Source organism: Apis mellifera, linkage group LG10 (assembly GCF_003254395.2).
Source record: "Apis mellifera strain DH4 linkage group LG10, Amel_HAv3.1, whole genome shotgun sequence".
Taxonomy (NCBI): Eukaryota; Metazoa; Arthropoda; class Insecta; order Hymenoptera; family Apidae; genus Apis; species Apis mellifera.
The window spans coordinates 8,471,427-8,484,636 of record NC_037647.1 but is presented as its reverse complement, the minus strand read 5'-3'; the positions used below and the strand labels follow the sequence as shown (position 1 = coordinate 8,484,636).

At 45.3% G+C, this 13,210-nt stretch overlaps 1 protein-coding gene across 11 annotated transcripts in view; it reads left to right on the top strand.

The window, feature by feature from the left end:
* Window positions 1-13,210, top strand: part of LOC102655479 (putative uncharacterized protein DDB_G0271606) — a 102,631-nt gene that overhangs the window by 64,178 nt on the left and 25,243 nt on the right. Inside the window, exons 1-2 of one of the 11 annotated variants that reach the window (XM_016914487.2) lie at window positions 9,376-9,499; window positions 12,203-12,264. The exons of 9 other annotated variants lie outside the window; for them this stretch is intronic. In XM_016914487.2, coding sequence (XP_016769976.2) covers window positions 12,205-12,264 — 60 coding nt within the window. In that variant the 5' untranslated portion in view covers window positions 9,376-9,499; window positions 12,203-12,204. Of the gene's footprint in view, window positions 1-8,999; window positions 9,500-12,202; window positions 12,265-13,210 lie in introns of those variants that run through there. One more of the 11 variants, XM_393703.7, reaches the window with a different exon arrangement.

Here is a 13,210-nt window from a genome sequence, read left to right as displayed (position 1 = left end):
ATATTTTCGGAAAGAGAAATTCACGTCGTGTGTCAAACACGAATATACATAATTAATATCATGTATATTATGTATAAATATTATGTATAAATTAATATTTCGAACGAATAACAGGGAATGGAAAAGTTAGACATGCTTAGACATTATTCGTAAGACAAGGATATATTTCGGTAAAATTTTCGAAATTCATATCGTGAGTCAAACACGAATATACATATACATAAATTAATATTTCGAACGAATAACGGGGAATGGAAAACGTGGTTAGACATTATTCGTGGAGAAAAGGAGGGGAAAAAATGAATCGATTCTTGTTCGACCAACAGAATCATCAACTAGGATAATTATTCGTAAGACAAGGATATATTTCGGTAAAAATTTTCGAAATTGACGTCGTGAGTCAAACACGAATATACATAAATTAATATTTCGAACGAATAACGGGGAAACGTGGAAAACGTGGTTAGGCATTATTCGTGAGGAAAAGATGAATCGATTCTCGTTCGACAATCATCAACCAGGATAATTATTTGTAAGACAAGGATATATTTCGGTAAAAATTTTCGAAATTCACATCGTGAGTCAAACACGAATATATATAAATTAATATTTCGAAAGAATAATGGGGAAACGTGGAAAACGTGGTTAGGCATTATTCGTGAGGAAAAGATGAATCGATTCTTCGACAATCATCAACCAGGATAATTATTCGTAAGACAAGGATATATTTCGGTAAAAATTTTCGAAATTCACGTCGTGAGTCAAACACAAATATACATAAATTAATATTTCGAACGAATAACGGGGAAAACGTAGTTAGACATTATTCGTGGGGAAAAGAAGGGGAAAAAATGAATCGATTCTCGTTCCATCAACAGAATCATCAACCAGGATAATTATTTGTAAGACAAGGATATATTTCGATAAGAATTCGTATTTTCGGAAAGAGAAATTCACATCGTATGTCAAACACGAATATACATAAATTAATATTTCGAACGAATAACGGGGAATGGAAAACGAGGTTAGGTATTATTCGTGGGAAAAAGAAAGGGAAAAAATAAATCGATTCTTGTTCAATCAACAGAATCATCAACAGGATAATTATTTGTAAGACAAGGATATATTTCGGTAAAAATTTTCGAAATTCACATCGTGAGTCAAACACGAATATATATAAATTAATATTTCGAACGAATAACGGGGAAACGTGGAAAACGTGGTTAGGCATTATTCGTGAGGAAAAGATGAATTGATTCTTGTTCGACAATCATCAACCAGGATAATTATTCGTAAGACAAGGATATATTTCGATAAAAAAATTTTCGAAATTCACGTCGTGAGTCAAACACGAATATACATAAATTAATATTTCGAACGAATAACGGGGAATGGAAAACGTTAGATATTATTCGTGGGGAAAAAAATAGAGGAAATAGGCGAAATGTCCCGGTAACGGAAGAAGGCGAAACGGAGCACGGCGGTTAACGTGTCACGAGCAGAACTCCGTGAAAAATGGATGGAGGCCGAGAGTGCGTGTTCGCCCCCTCCTCGCGTCGGCCACGTATCCACCTTATTTCGTTCCCTCGACTCGGGAAAAAGTCTCGACGAAGGAGGAGGACGAAGAGGGGAATGCTCGATTCGCCGCGATCGAACCGCTTCGTCCTTTTCTTCGTCCCCTCCCTCCGCAAAGTGGCCGATACGCGTCGAGACGCACTGGAAATTGAACCGGCAAATATAAGGGAAGGGAGAGGCGGCATTCTCAAGCATTTTCAATATTCAACCCGCTACATATATATTATACGTGTATTTCATAACGTTTGACCGCTCTGCCTTACCCCCTCCTTACCCTTTCTATAAATTTGCCCGTTCAACGTATAAATTTCGAGGCAAGACCGAGCATGATTTATTTATCATCCCTTTCGTTTCGCCGAGGGAATCCTATGATGAAGCGTATGCACGTATTATGCGCGCGGGTCAGTCGGGAAGGCTCGTAACATTTTATAAGATACTACCTCTCCCCCCCCCCCCCCCCACTTGTCGAGCGAAATTAATATTTTCAAGATCTAGAGATAGATGTTTCTATTCTCTCTCTATCCGTGCTGTCGGACGGGAAAAGGTTGTTGCGTAAGGTTGTTGTACATGGGAAGAAGCAAAGATGGGTTGTGGCAAGGCTTGTACAACGGGAACGACGTCAATATCTCGGAAGAGAGAGACGTACGTACACGAGAAGAAACCTTAGCGTAACGTGTAACGGTTTCAGATAGAACGGGGTTGAACTTAGAAAGTTGTCGATGCAAAAATGTGACGCGACGCGGACTGTACACGTACGCGCACAGGAGCGATAGCTAGCTCGGTTGAAGAGATATTCTATTCTTATTCCCGTGGCTTCTTCTTCTTCTTCGATACGAAAATATCGAACGAAAAAATTTTTCCTCGATGGTGGATCGTAAATAGGGCGAGCTGTCATTGAAACGTCGCCGCGTTATCGCGGTGTCTCTTACCGTAATGGCGGCACCGTGATTTTCGAAAATCCTCACGTTCTTCCGCTTCGGTCTGCCTTTTTTTTTTTTAGATTCTACGTCGTTTTTCCATCTTCTTGCGAACGATATAAAACAGTATTGCCCAGTGAAATTTAATAGTTGCTTCGATAATTTATCATTCCTATATATATATATATATATATATATATATATATATATATATATTGTATATATATATATATATTGTATATATATATATATATATATATATATACCTGTGTATATAATCGGAAATAATTGCGATGGCAAACGAGGTCGAGGTTATTAACGAAGAGAGCGGATCAAGCGTATAATAGCCGATGTTATTCATACATTCGAAATTGTTAATGGCCAAGTTCCGAACACACCCATCACGGACCAACACCACGTCCATTATCGAAGCAAGGTCGAGAAATCGATCCCCCTCCCCGGATGGAAAAGTACCAGACGACAAACTGGAGGAATCAATCTCTCGAACGAGTACAATCTCTCCGCCATGTCTCTCTAAGTACAGTGACACAGAGGTGTTGCCGATTTACCGGTGTTTGTCGGTAAAGAAAAAAGGGAGAGAGAGAGAGAGAAAGAAAAAAAGAAGGTAAAAAGGGGCGTGGTGCGGATGGAAGGACAACGATGTGTGGAACCTCGGCCGTTTTACACACAAAGGCTTCGTCGCCCCCGTGGCATTGTCCTTGTTCGAGGTGGAGCTCATCTCCACCTTCGCGGAGGAGACGCGGAGGATCTCCGCGTTCTCCTTTTTCCACCGCGTCTCACGCCTGCTCCGGGAACAATCGGTGACACTTTGAACTCTCGGCGCGCGCTCCAGCAGGAGGACGGGTTTCGAGAGAAGGAGGAGAAGGAGGAGGAACGTTTACAAAACGCTCGAGAGAGAGAGAGAGAGAGAGAGGAGAGGAAAAGGCACCGCGTTTTCCACGGTGAAGGAAAAGAAGGAGAGATTTTTTTTTTCCATTCTTGTTGTCGGCCGCAAACAATGGCCGCAAAGTGTCTATTTTTCCAGCGCACACGTACACACCGTCTCTCTGTTATTTTCCATGAAAAGAGAAACGTACTCGCCAAGCGGAGATTATAAGCCGAGTCCGTTCTCGCGACCAACGCTTGCACTCGTTCCTTGTCCCTCTGTTTTCGCGCCCAGAGAAACGGAGAAAGAGAGGCAGAGACTCGCGTTTCACCGCGAGAAAACACCGGATCAGCGTGTCTCCCGTTTCGTTAATCGGTCAACACGCTGCAACTCTGCTGCATGAAACAGTAGAGAGAGAGAGAAAATCTAAAGAACGGAAGAAGAAGCGGTTAGAATCGGAAGAAAACAGCGGCTACCTGTTACGCGCCGTTTCCTAACCCTTTATTAACGATATACGCGTAGAGGGGCGCACGATTTATAGGTGGAACGATTTATATGGGCTTGGACTTCCTGGGTGAATTACACCGAAACTTCTACTTCCACGCGGTTCCAGGAATCGGCGAACGCGTTTAGAGAGAATTTAGTCCACGCGCAATGCTCTCCCTAACCGCCCTCCTCTTCCGGTTTGAAATAACTCTTGGCATACGGAGGAAGAAGGAGAGATATTGGGGAAACTTTGGTGGAGGATTCGAAGGGTGGAAGAAGCGTGGAACCTGTGAATTTGAATCCTGTTTTCCTTCCAACGGACGACTACGTTTCCGAGACGCTTCTCCGGGGAGGGGAGAAAAATAGTCGTATCATCGATCCCTGTCTCGCCGCGCATTCATCATCGCTCGCCTCGAGACTCGCCTCTTTGGCCGGTTGAGGCAGGTCGAGTCCAAGCCCGAGAGTGAAAACGAGGCCGTGCCAATTCCCCAAATCGATTCGATAATCGCGTTTTCGCGCTTCTTTTTCCCCGGAATTGGAATTAATTCGTAGGCAAATTCGTAGGTAAATAGATTTGTATTTACGAAGATCACGATTGACGAGCACGTTTTGGGACAGATGTCGTTTTGGGACATCCACCCGCTCGAGACTTTACTTATTTAAGAGACGAGCATCCCCCTTTGCCGCTCGATCGACCGTTCCTTCCTTCCTTCCTTCCTTTCTTCCTCCATTCCAATTCCTCCCCTCTGAATATCTAAATATTTAACGGCCCACTTTACGGAGCAACGTCGCGATCGTGACACGATAATAACGAGGTCCCCCGTCGATCACCACCCCGCTGAATATTTGACGATAAACAGGATCCGACGGATTAAATGCGGGAACGATCGCGAATCCGGGGCTCGGATTTGCATTTTACAGAGGATAATAATTGCCGATATATACCGGTCGATGATCGTAATTGACCGGCCTCTCGAGGGAAAAGGATGTTCTCCCTCCCGAGACTTCCACCTGAGAACTGCTACTTCATCCCTCCCCTCCGTTCCAATTGCGCTCGTTTTTTTTTTCTTTATGCAGATCGAGGATGTATCGATTGGATATATTTTATTTAATGCCAGGTGTCGCGTTCGAATCACGCGGTAGGTGGGGAGAGGAAAAATTCGAAACGACATCCTCTTCGCGACAACGAACGTTTTTGTCCCCCTCCTCGATGATTTTCCGTATCCGGCGATTATTCCTCGATCTAATAATCGAGTCGAATATTAATTAATCAACCACATTAACGAACCTTGTATATTTTTATAAACACACGAATAGGAAGAAATTCCACGTACGTGCAAGTCTCGATAAAAACGATTATCAAAATAGTTCTTCCCTCGAATAACACGCTTAAAATACAAACCCTCTATCCGGATCTCGATTAATTTGGATCTATTTGCGACGCTATTCGTTCCATATCAAGTTGAACCGCTTAGTACGCCGATATTCCTTTCATCGAAAATATCCTTTCAACCGTTCTTCATCCTTTATCCATTCATCGCCCCGTGGCGAATCTCGATTCTCATTCACGCGGCTGAAACGGGCGACAAGCGCTTCGACAAGCGTAGTTTATAATAATAAATCGACAGAGATAGATAGATAGAGAAGGAGCGGAAACCAGGTGAGGGGAGGGAGAACGTTATCGCGGCGAGATAACGTATTCGCACGGATGAATATTCAAGGGGGATAGGAATTTGACGAACGACACTGTCGCGGTGTCGGTTGCCGTGTGACGGCCGGCAACGTGTACACGGAGTTTAAGCCCTGGGAGCTCGTATGTCGAGCTATTTAGACCGCGAGAGGCGCGGAAATGCGGTTTAGTAAGACGTAACGTTGCATAAGATTCAACGGAGCGAGATCTGCTCGCGTGTCGATCGAAATAAGAGGTTCCGGCTTCTCCCGTGCAGATAGATAGATACTCGGTTAGAGATTCTAGAAATTCTGCACTTCTGAAGGAGAGAGATGTGAGAACGATTTGAAAATCGCGCGCTTTATTTCCGAGTAAAGAGAATCGAGGGGGGAGGTAACGATAATTTTATAACTTTTGACGCATGCCTGGCTCGAGGCAGATAGAATTTCGATATCTATCCGGGTGAAAAGTTGTTGTATAACGAGTTATCCTCTCCGACGGTACGTCGCCATCTTCCTCTTCTTCTTCTGCTCGGATGGAACACCACGTTGGTTGGTTTATCGAGAATCGACCTCTTTTCAAGATCGCCTCCGCCGCTTCTTCAGATTCCCAGTCGATAGCGAACACAGAGAGAATGGAGAACCCTTTCCCCTCCCCCCTGCCATGGATATCGCGATAAGGAAACGATTAACAATTCGAGAGCGTATTATCGATCCCCGATACGAAAACTCCCCCCTTTCCCTCTCCCATCCCGAGAAACACGATCGCGTTGGAATTGAATTGAGAGCGAATTCGAAGCGATTTTTCGATTCTTTTAACTCGTTCCTTATAAATAGATTCGCGAGAGAAAGAGAGAGAGGGAGTCGAAAATCTTGGGCGAAGGGAAATTAGCAGCAAAATTAGAGAACGGGTTGAACCGAAACAGAGAGAGAAGGGTGGAGGGGGAGGGTCTCTTATTTCTCACAGCTAATTTCTAAGAGTCTCGTTACGATTCTTTGGTTTTACTGGGTCACGAGGTTGGTCCAAGTGTTTTCCACCTTCGTTTCTTTGCCTCGATTCGTCGAACCAATATCGGAAAACACGATCTCCGGTTCCAGAAACAAGGAAATCACCCACCCCCTCCGATTCTATATCCGGAGAGATCCGCGGAGAATTTCGCGTGCACGGAGAAGGAAAGGATCTCGACTTGATCGAACGAAGCGCGACACGCTTACCTGGAAACCGGTGCAAGATTAATTCGCCGTAATTACGCTTTAAATTGGAGGTTAAAATAACCAACGATACCTACTCGAGTAGAAAAAACAATTCCTTTCGGGAGGAGAGGGGTCTCCTTGTCACCGGATCCATTCTCTACCCGGTGTTCCAGCCGAGTTGAAATTTGTTGAAACAGAAATCGAGGAGCGCAAAGTTCTTTCGCGGAACACGGCCGCCCTCTTCTCCTAGCAAAATTCATTTATCGACGAGAGGACGAACGAGCTTGCAACGCGTCGATCCGTGGAAACATTTTATTCGTAGTTGGAGACAGTTGGGGGATGGAAGAGGCGAATAGAAAATAATCATGCCTCGATTTTTCTCCTCGACTCGGCCAGAAATTAAATAAAACAAACTCCCATTAGAAGGGGAGAATATGTTCGATAGATACGTGGATTTTTTCGCTGGTTGATTGGATATTTTCGAGCAACAGGGCACGTCACAGTGGAACGTGTCACCCTTCCACGTTTTCGCCTCTCGACCGTGTTTCCTTCTCCCTCCACTTTTTTCCACGTTTATCTTTCGGGGAAAAATTGTCACGGATTGGCAGGAAGCTCTAATCGTTCTCGATACCTTTCGTTTCCGTTTTCTGTCCCAACGCTCATCCGTCATCCGCCCTCCATCGATTGATCATCGATGCACACGGTTAAATTCCAGCTACGCACCGCTAAATTTCCCTCTCGGCTCCTGCCTCTTCCTCGAAAATACCTCTCTCGCGTCTCTCTGTTCGATCGAAGAAGCAAATGGTGGAAAAATACTCGAAAAATATTCTCCCGGTTGATCGAAGTTCGAATTACATCAGACTTAGATGTTAGAATTAGAACAAATTCCTCTTTCTCTGTTCCCGAAAACCGTAATCAAAACGAGTCGTTTTTTCTTAATCTTTCGGCTAATCGAATTGGCGAGAAGAAAAATTAATCGGGTTCCGAGTTTTCATGGACGAGCCTCCGGCTATCTAAAACATCGATGATAAAATAAAGGGCGATGAAACGGAAAGAGAGGATGGTCCGATGAACAATTTATGAAGCCTTCTCTTGGGGAAGGGATGTGCAGGCTTCCTTCCTTCCTTCCTTCCTTCCTTCCTTCCTTCCTTCCTTTGTTTATTCGTCGCGAGTGGCCGCCGCCCCCACGAGGTTTTAACCCTCGATTCCGTTTCCACCCGCGTTTCCTCCACGAGGATTTGCGACCTGCTTATCCGCCAGATGACGATCATTACCGCTAATCGAGAGATTTCGTTTAATGGGCTTCCATTTCCATTTCCCGGAATCGATAATTCGTCCTTGCTCCTTGCATATTTATGCGGATCGTGGGAGGGAAAAAGGGTATAACTTCGTACGAGACACTCTTCTCAATTCTTTCAATTATTGGCGCGCGAGAGAAATTAAATTAATTATGAAATCTTCTACTTCTACTTTTTTTCTACTAAGAAAAAAGAGATGGGGGGATTGATGGAATAGGAAAAAATTAATTGCAAATATTAGCGACGAATATTACACTTCCTCTTGCCTATATTTTCTTCGAGCCAATCAAGTTCTGTTGATTATTCTACTGGTAGAAGTTGGTGGACAATCGGCAATGTTGGAATCGATGCACACTGGCTCTTCTCCCTTTGGATTATAATTAACTCGACATTGGAGACTTCGGCTTCCTTGCGGACGAAGGATATCATCTCCTTTGCCGCCGAAATTCGATCCCCCTTTGAAATATCTCTCGTACGGGGAATAAACTTGGGAAATTCCCTTCCCTGAATTAGATTTTTCCGCCACGAAAAGTCCAAAACCTTTTCCCGCGCAAAGTTATTACACGCACAGGTCGGATTAAACGGATCTCCTGTAACTGGCACGAATTATTTTCGACCAGAGAGAGGAAAGAAAAGGATAACCGTCACGAGACTCGTTTCGACAATTAGCTCGCGTTTTAATTGGCACGCCATTTATAAAAAAAAAAAAACACGCGACGTGAAAATTCTAGGATCGTCGCCTCCATGAAAAGGGGGGAAGGGAGGGGCGTAATTATCGGGATCGTCGATTATCTCTCTATCCGAAAAGGCTCTCTCGAACGATCTATCGGCTTCGGTTCGACGGCCAATTTTCGTCAATTCTCTGCCGCGTAATTCTTCCCAGAGCCGAACATCTCTCTCCGCGGCGAAATACGCCTCGACCCTGTAACCTACAATCGAGTTTAACGCTCGTGCCTTGCTACGATGTTATTTTAGAGGCGGTAGACTCGAGGAAAATCGACCCGAACGAGGAACAAATCGAGAGGAAGGAAAAGGGGAAACTGTGAAGTGCGAGAGGGAGGAGAAACGCGGTTGAGGGAAAAAATCGAGCCGCGAGTGTTTCTTTCTTTTTTTTTTTTTTTGATTAATCGCGATGCGTTGACGAGCGTGTGCTTTTCTCCCGAACTGCAGACGAGAAAACCTCCACTCTTTGTCGTTAGTGGGGTGAGAAAAGGGGAAAGAAAAAAAGGGAGGATAGTTTCGAGGATAGCCACCGTTTGTCGAGGAGAAATCGAACGAAAATAATCGCGAAACCGTGGCGAGGCACGATGCTGGCGTGCGTCTATCCGGCGGAGAACTTCAAGTCGAAAGCCGTGACGGTGAAGCTCCGGCACGGACGATCGAAGAGAAAGCCAAAGTTGCTGTCTGTGAAGGAGAAACTGGCGGATGGCAGGCAGCCGGAATGCAACGACACCGCCCCTAAGCTCGAGAACGAGGTAAGCTTCCCTCTCTTCGTAACGTTCCTCCGATCGCTTCTTTTCTTTCCCTCTTCGCGTGTCTTGCCCCCTCCTCCTCCTCCTCCTCCTCCTCTTCTCGTGTATCGTTGCAAAAATCGTCGACTTCATCCCCCTCGCCCTAACGTTTACTCCTCGGATACGATACGCTTTTAGACGCTTAGAAGAAAAAAGTTGGGGGAGAAAAGAAGAGATGATTCTCGTCGAGAGACAGATCTCGTTAAACGCGCGCGAGATCTGGATTGGATTTTATCCTGGATCGTTGCCTTGCACGCCGCCAATTTCAAATCCTACGTGGAGGTTGGTCCTCCTTGGACCAAAGTCGATAAACGAATCGATCGTTTATCTAGGAGAGAGGATACGTTCGTTGAGGACACCTTCCTCGGGACAAAAGGCGAGGGGAGGAGAAGAGAAGAGGAGGCGTCATAGTTCATTACTAGGAGACTACGTGTTAGTCGATCGAGTAAATAATAGTTACGGCCACTTAAACTGTCGCGAGATAACTTTGTAAGGCGTGCGCGGCCGGGATTGGCCCGCGGCGATTATTTCGATGAAATTCTCCTCGGTATTTATCGGCGTTCCCTTGGCAAAGCGTGCCTCTCCTCCATCCGTCCGCGAATCTCCTTAATTATCCAGCTCGGAATTATCGCCTGGGCTCCCCAAAATTTGTTCGCCGCTTCGAACTATTATCGCGTATATCTGTTCGTTCGAAAAAATCTGTCTCAATTGGACGAAGAAATATTCGCTCATCTTGATACGCAAGATCGTTTTGTTGTATTCTCTCTCTCTTTATGCTCTCTGTTCGCTAAAAATCGTTCAATCGTTAGGGAAACGTGAAAGTTGTCGAAAGAGTCGCGTTTCCGTTTTATTCCACGTTTTTTCCCCCGATTTCGATTCGGACAAACGATTTCGAAAGAGCGTGCGACGATACAGCAATGTTCGATACAGACGCACGATAATCGGTCGAATAGTTCGGTTTTTCCATGCACAATTCTCTCCTTTTTTTTTTTTTTTATTTTCTACCACCATTTTCTCGAATCGAGGCTGTTGCTCCACAACGTGATCGAAACCTTGACCGATCCGACAAACGCAGAGCCATTTACGCGGTCGAAACTTGACTTTCCAGCGATCCTTTTCTCCCTCCCCTTCGAATAAAGAACAAGGCGCGATATATTCTCGTCGTATCCCGGTTTTATTTCCCGCCTAGCTACGTGGCTTTCGGTGGCGCATTCGGTTTTATTCCGTCTCCTCTCCAACAGTTTGCCAACAGTAGACAAATTGGATTTATATTCCCCGGGACTGTAGCCTCGCCTCGCCGAAATGGGGCAATTGGTTCGGTCGAAGAGGTTCCTTCGGATGGAGAGACAAGCAGAGAGAGAGAGAGAGAGAGAGAGGGGGAAACGGGGACCGAGTTCTCGAAGCCACCCGTTACACCGCGTGATTGCAGAACACAGCGTTTAACACAGGGCCCCGGGCCGAAATGAGAAAGGTCAACATGCCGTTCGGAGAAGCTTACCTGTGTAATGCTCGGCCGCTTTCGTTTCCGGCCATGTTTTTACTCCAAACCCTCTTCCACCGCTCGATGCTCCACCCGAAATTCCTCCATTCTCTGAGAAAACCTTCATTCTCTCTCTCTCTCTCTCTATCTATCCATTGCGAGATAATCAACGAGATAAGGAAGCATTAACTCGCGACATGGATCGGAAGAAGGGGATCTCGTCCATTTAACGCGGTTAACGGATCGCTCCGTCCGTTAATTGCTCTTAATTCGTGATTCTTCTTTCTTTATGTATCGTTATTTACCTCTATCTCGGCCTCTACGAACGATGGAAGGAGGGAAGGATGGGATGGAGACGCGTTCGAAGAATGTAATATCGAGTGTCGAAGAAGCAGCGACACGAGAGAGAATTCTTCGCTGCCAAAGGACCGAAAATTATTCGCGAATAAGATCCAGAGATCGCGATTTTTTCGTTCGTAAAGAAAAACCGCTCCCCTTTGAGGAAACGCGTACGGAAGATACGCGTATCAAAGGAGAGACAACCGATTTTTATCGAAATCGTTGGGAAAATTCTCCTTCGCCGTGATCTCTCGTGTCGGAAGAGAAGAGCGAGATGAAGCGTTGTGGAAAGATTAACATAAAAATGGGATTTTTTTTAATTCGCCACGCGAGCAAGGAGGAAGCAGGAGGAGGAACGAGAAATTTACGCGCCGCGTAGCGCGACGAGCTTCGAAGAAATTCGAAACACCGTAAAGAGTTTAAAGAATATATAGAGCGAGTATGGGCGAAAAGAAAACGAAGGAGAAGAGGAGAAGGAACGAGGAAGGAACGGAAAGTTTCGCGGATGGAAACGTGGGGATCGGCGTTAACGAAGATAACGAGCTTTTCGAACGGCCGTTCAAAAGTTCATCCCTCGAATGGTTTGGTTTTTCCTGCCTTTTAATTACGCTTACGTATCGATTTCCCTCGGATATTGCTCCCCCCCTCCCCCTGCCAGGCCACGAGAATTCTCCCCGCTTTTCGAGGAGATAACATTTGCCGTCCGTGGATACGCGGAGGACGTGCATACAGGATATAATGGAAAATTAAGTTGTTCGTGACTCGAACGAAAATGGGTCTGATGAGCCGTGTGATCGAACTATTAATACACCCGAGGTTTCACTTCTAAATAACTACGTGACTTGCAGGTATGGAGCTTGCGCCAACATCGCCGCATCCTCGAAACTCCATGCGTCCACGCATTCCAAAGGTAATAAAATATTCTTTCGCCCATCGAGAGGCAACCCGGCATTAAATCAACTCGAGGAGGGGAGTTGACTGACTCAAAGATGAGCAAAATTTCTGCGAGATTTTTCTGGAACTCGCGGAATACGCAATATACATCTGGCGGATCTCAGCTTGGGATGAGAGAAGGGTTCCTCTGCGAGCGTACGGGATAATAACAGGGCAGTCGCATCGCGTGTCTCCTCGAATCGCACTTGTTCGAGTTTCACGCGCGCGAAAAACGCGGTACTATGCTCGAAGGCACGCCACCTTTCTTCGATCGAGAGAGAAAGAGAGAGAGGAGGGGAATTCTCTCTCCACCCCTTTCTTGGATCAGTGACCGCGCTTGTGTCTATTTACGAGGCGGTTGTATCGGTTGGGAACGCGAGGGAAAATTTTTCGAAATGAAAAATCTCTCCCTCGCAACACTCTGGGAGAATGTTTGATATTTATTCACCCTCCCGTTATCTTTATCGCGCGAGTTGCGAATTTACGATCTCCGTTTCATTTTTTCTTCTTTCTCTTCCTCCTTTTCTTCTTCTTCTTCTAGCTATTTAACCGGAAAATCTGAGAACGACCGGTGTAAATTAGATTGCTCCGGAAGAGGAGGAGGTGGTATTTAAATATAAAAGAGATATAATTTAACGTAAATTTACGTTTAAATTTTCATCGCGTTCCGTTTCGCGTGTGACGGAGATAGATGTTGGAGATAATCGAGTTGATCTCGATATCGATGGGTCGTGGAACGGAGCAAGAAGATCTCCGAGAACGAGAGGGATAAACTTTTCATGGTTATCAAAGTGCAAAGTAATCGAATTCGGATTAACGGGCGGGGGGTGTAGGGGGTGGGGACATCGGGATCGAGAAAATTGAATCGTCGTGGTTAACGAGCGTTAGAAAAGTTTCCTCGATTTTCTTGACTCGCTGATCCT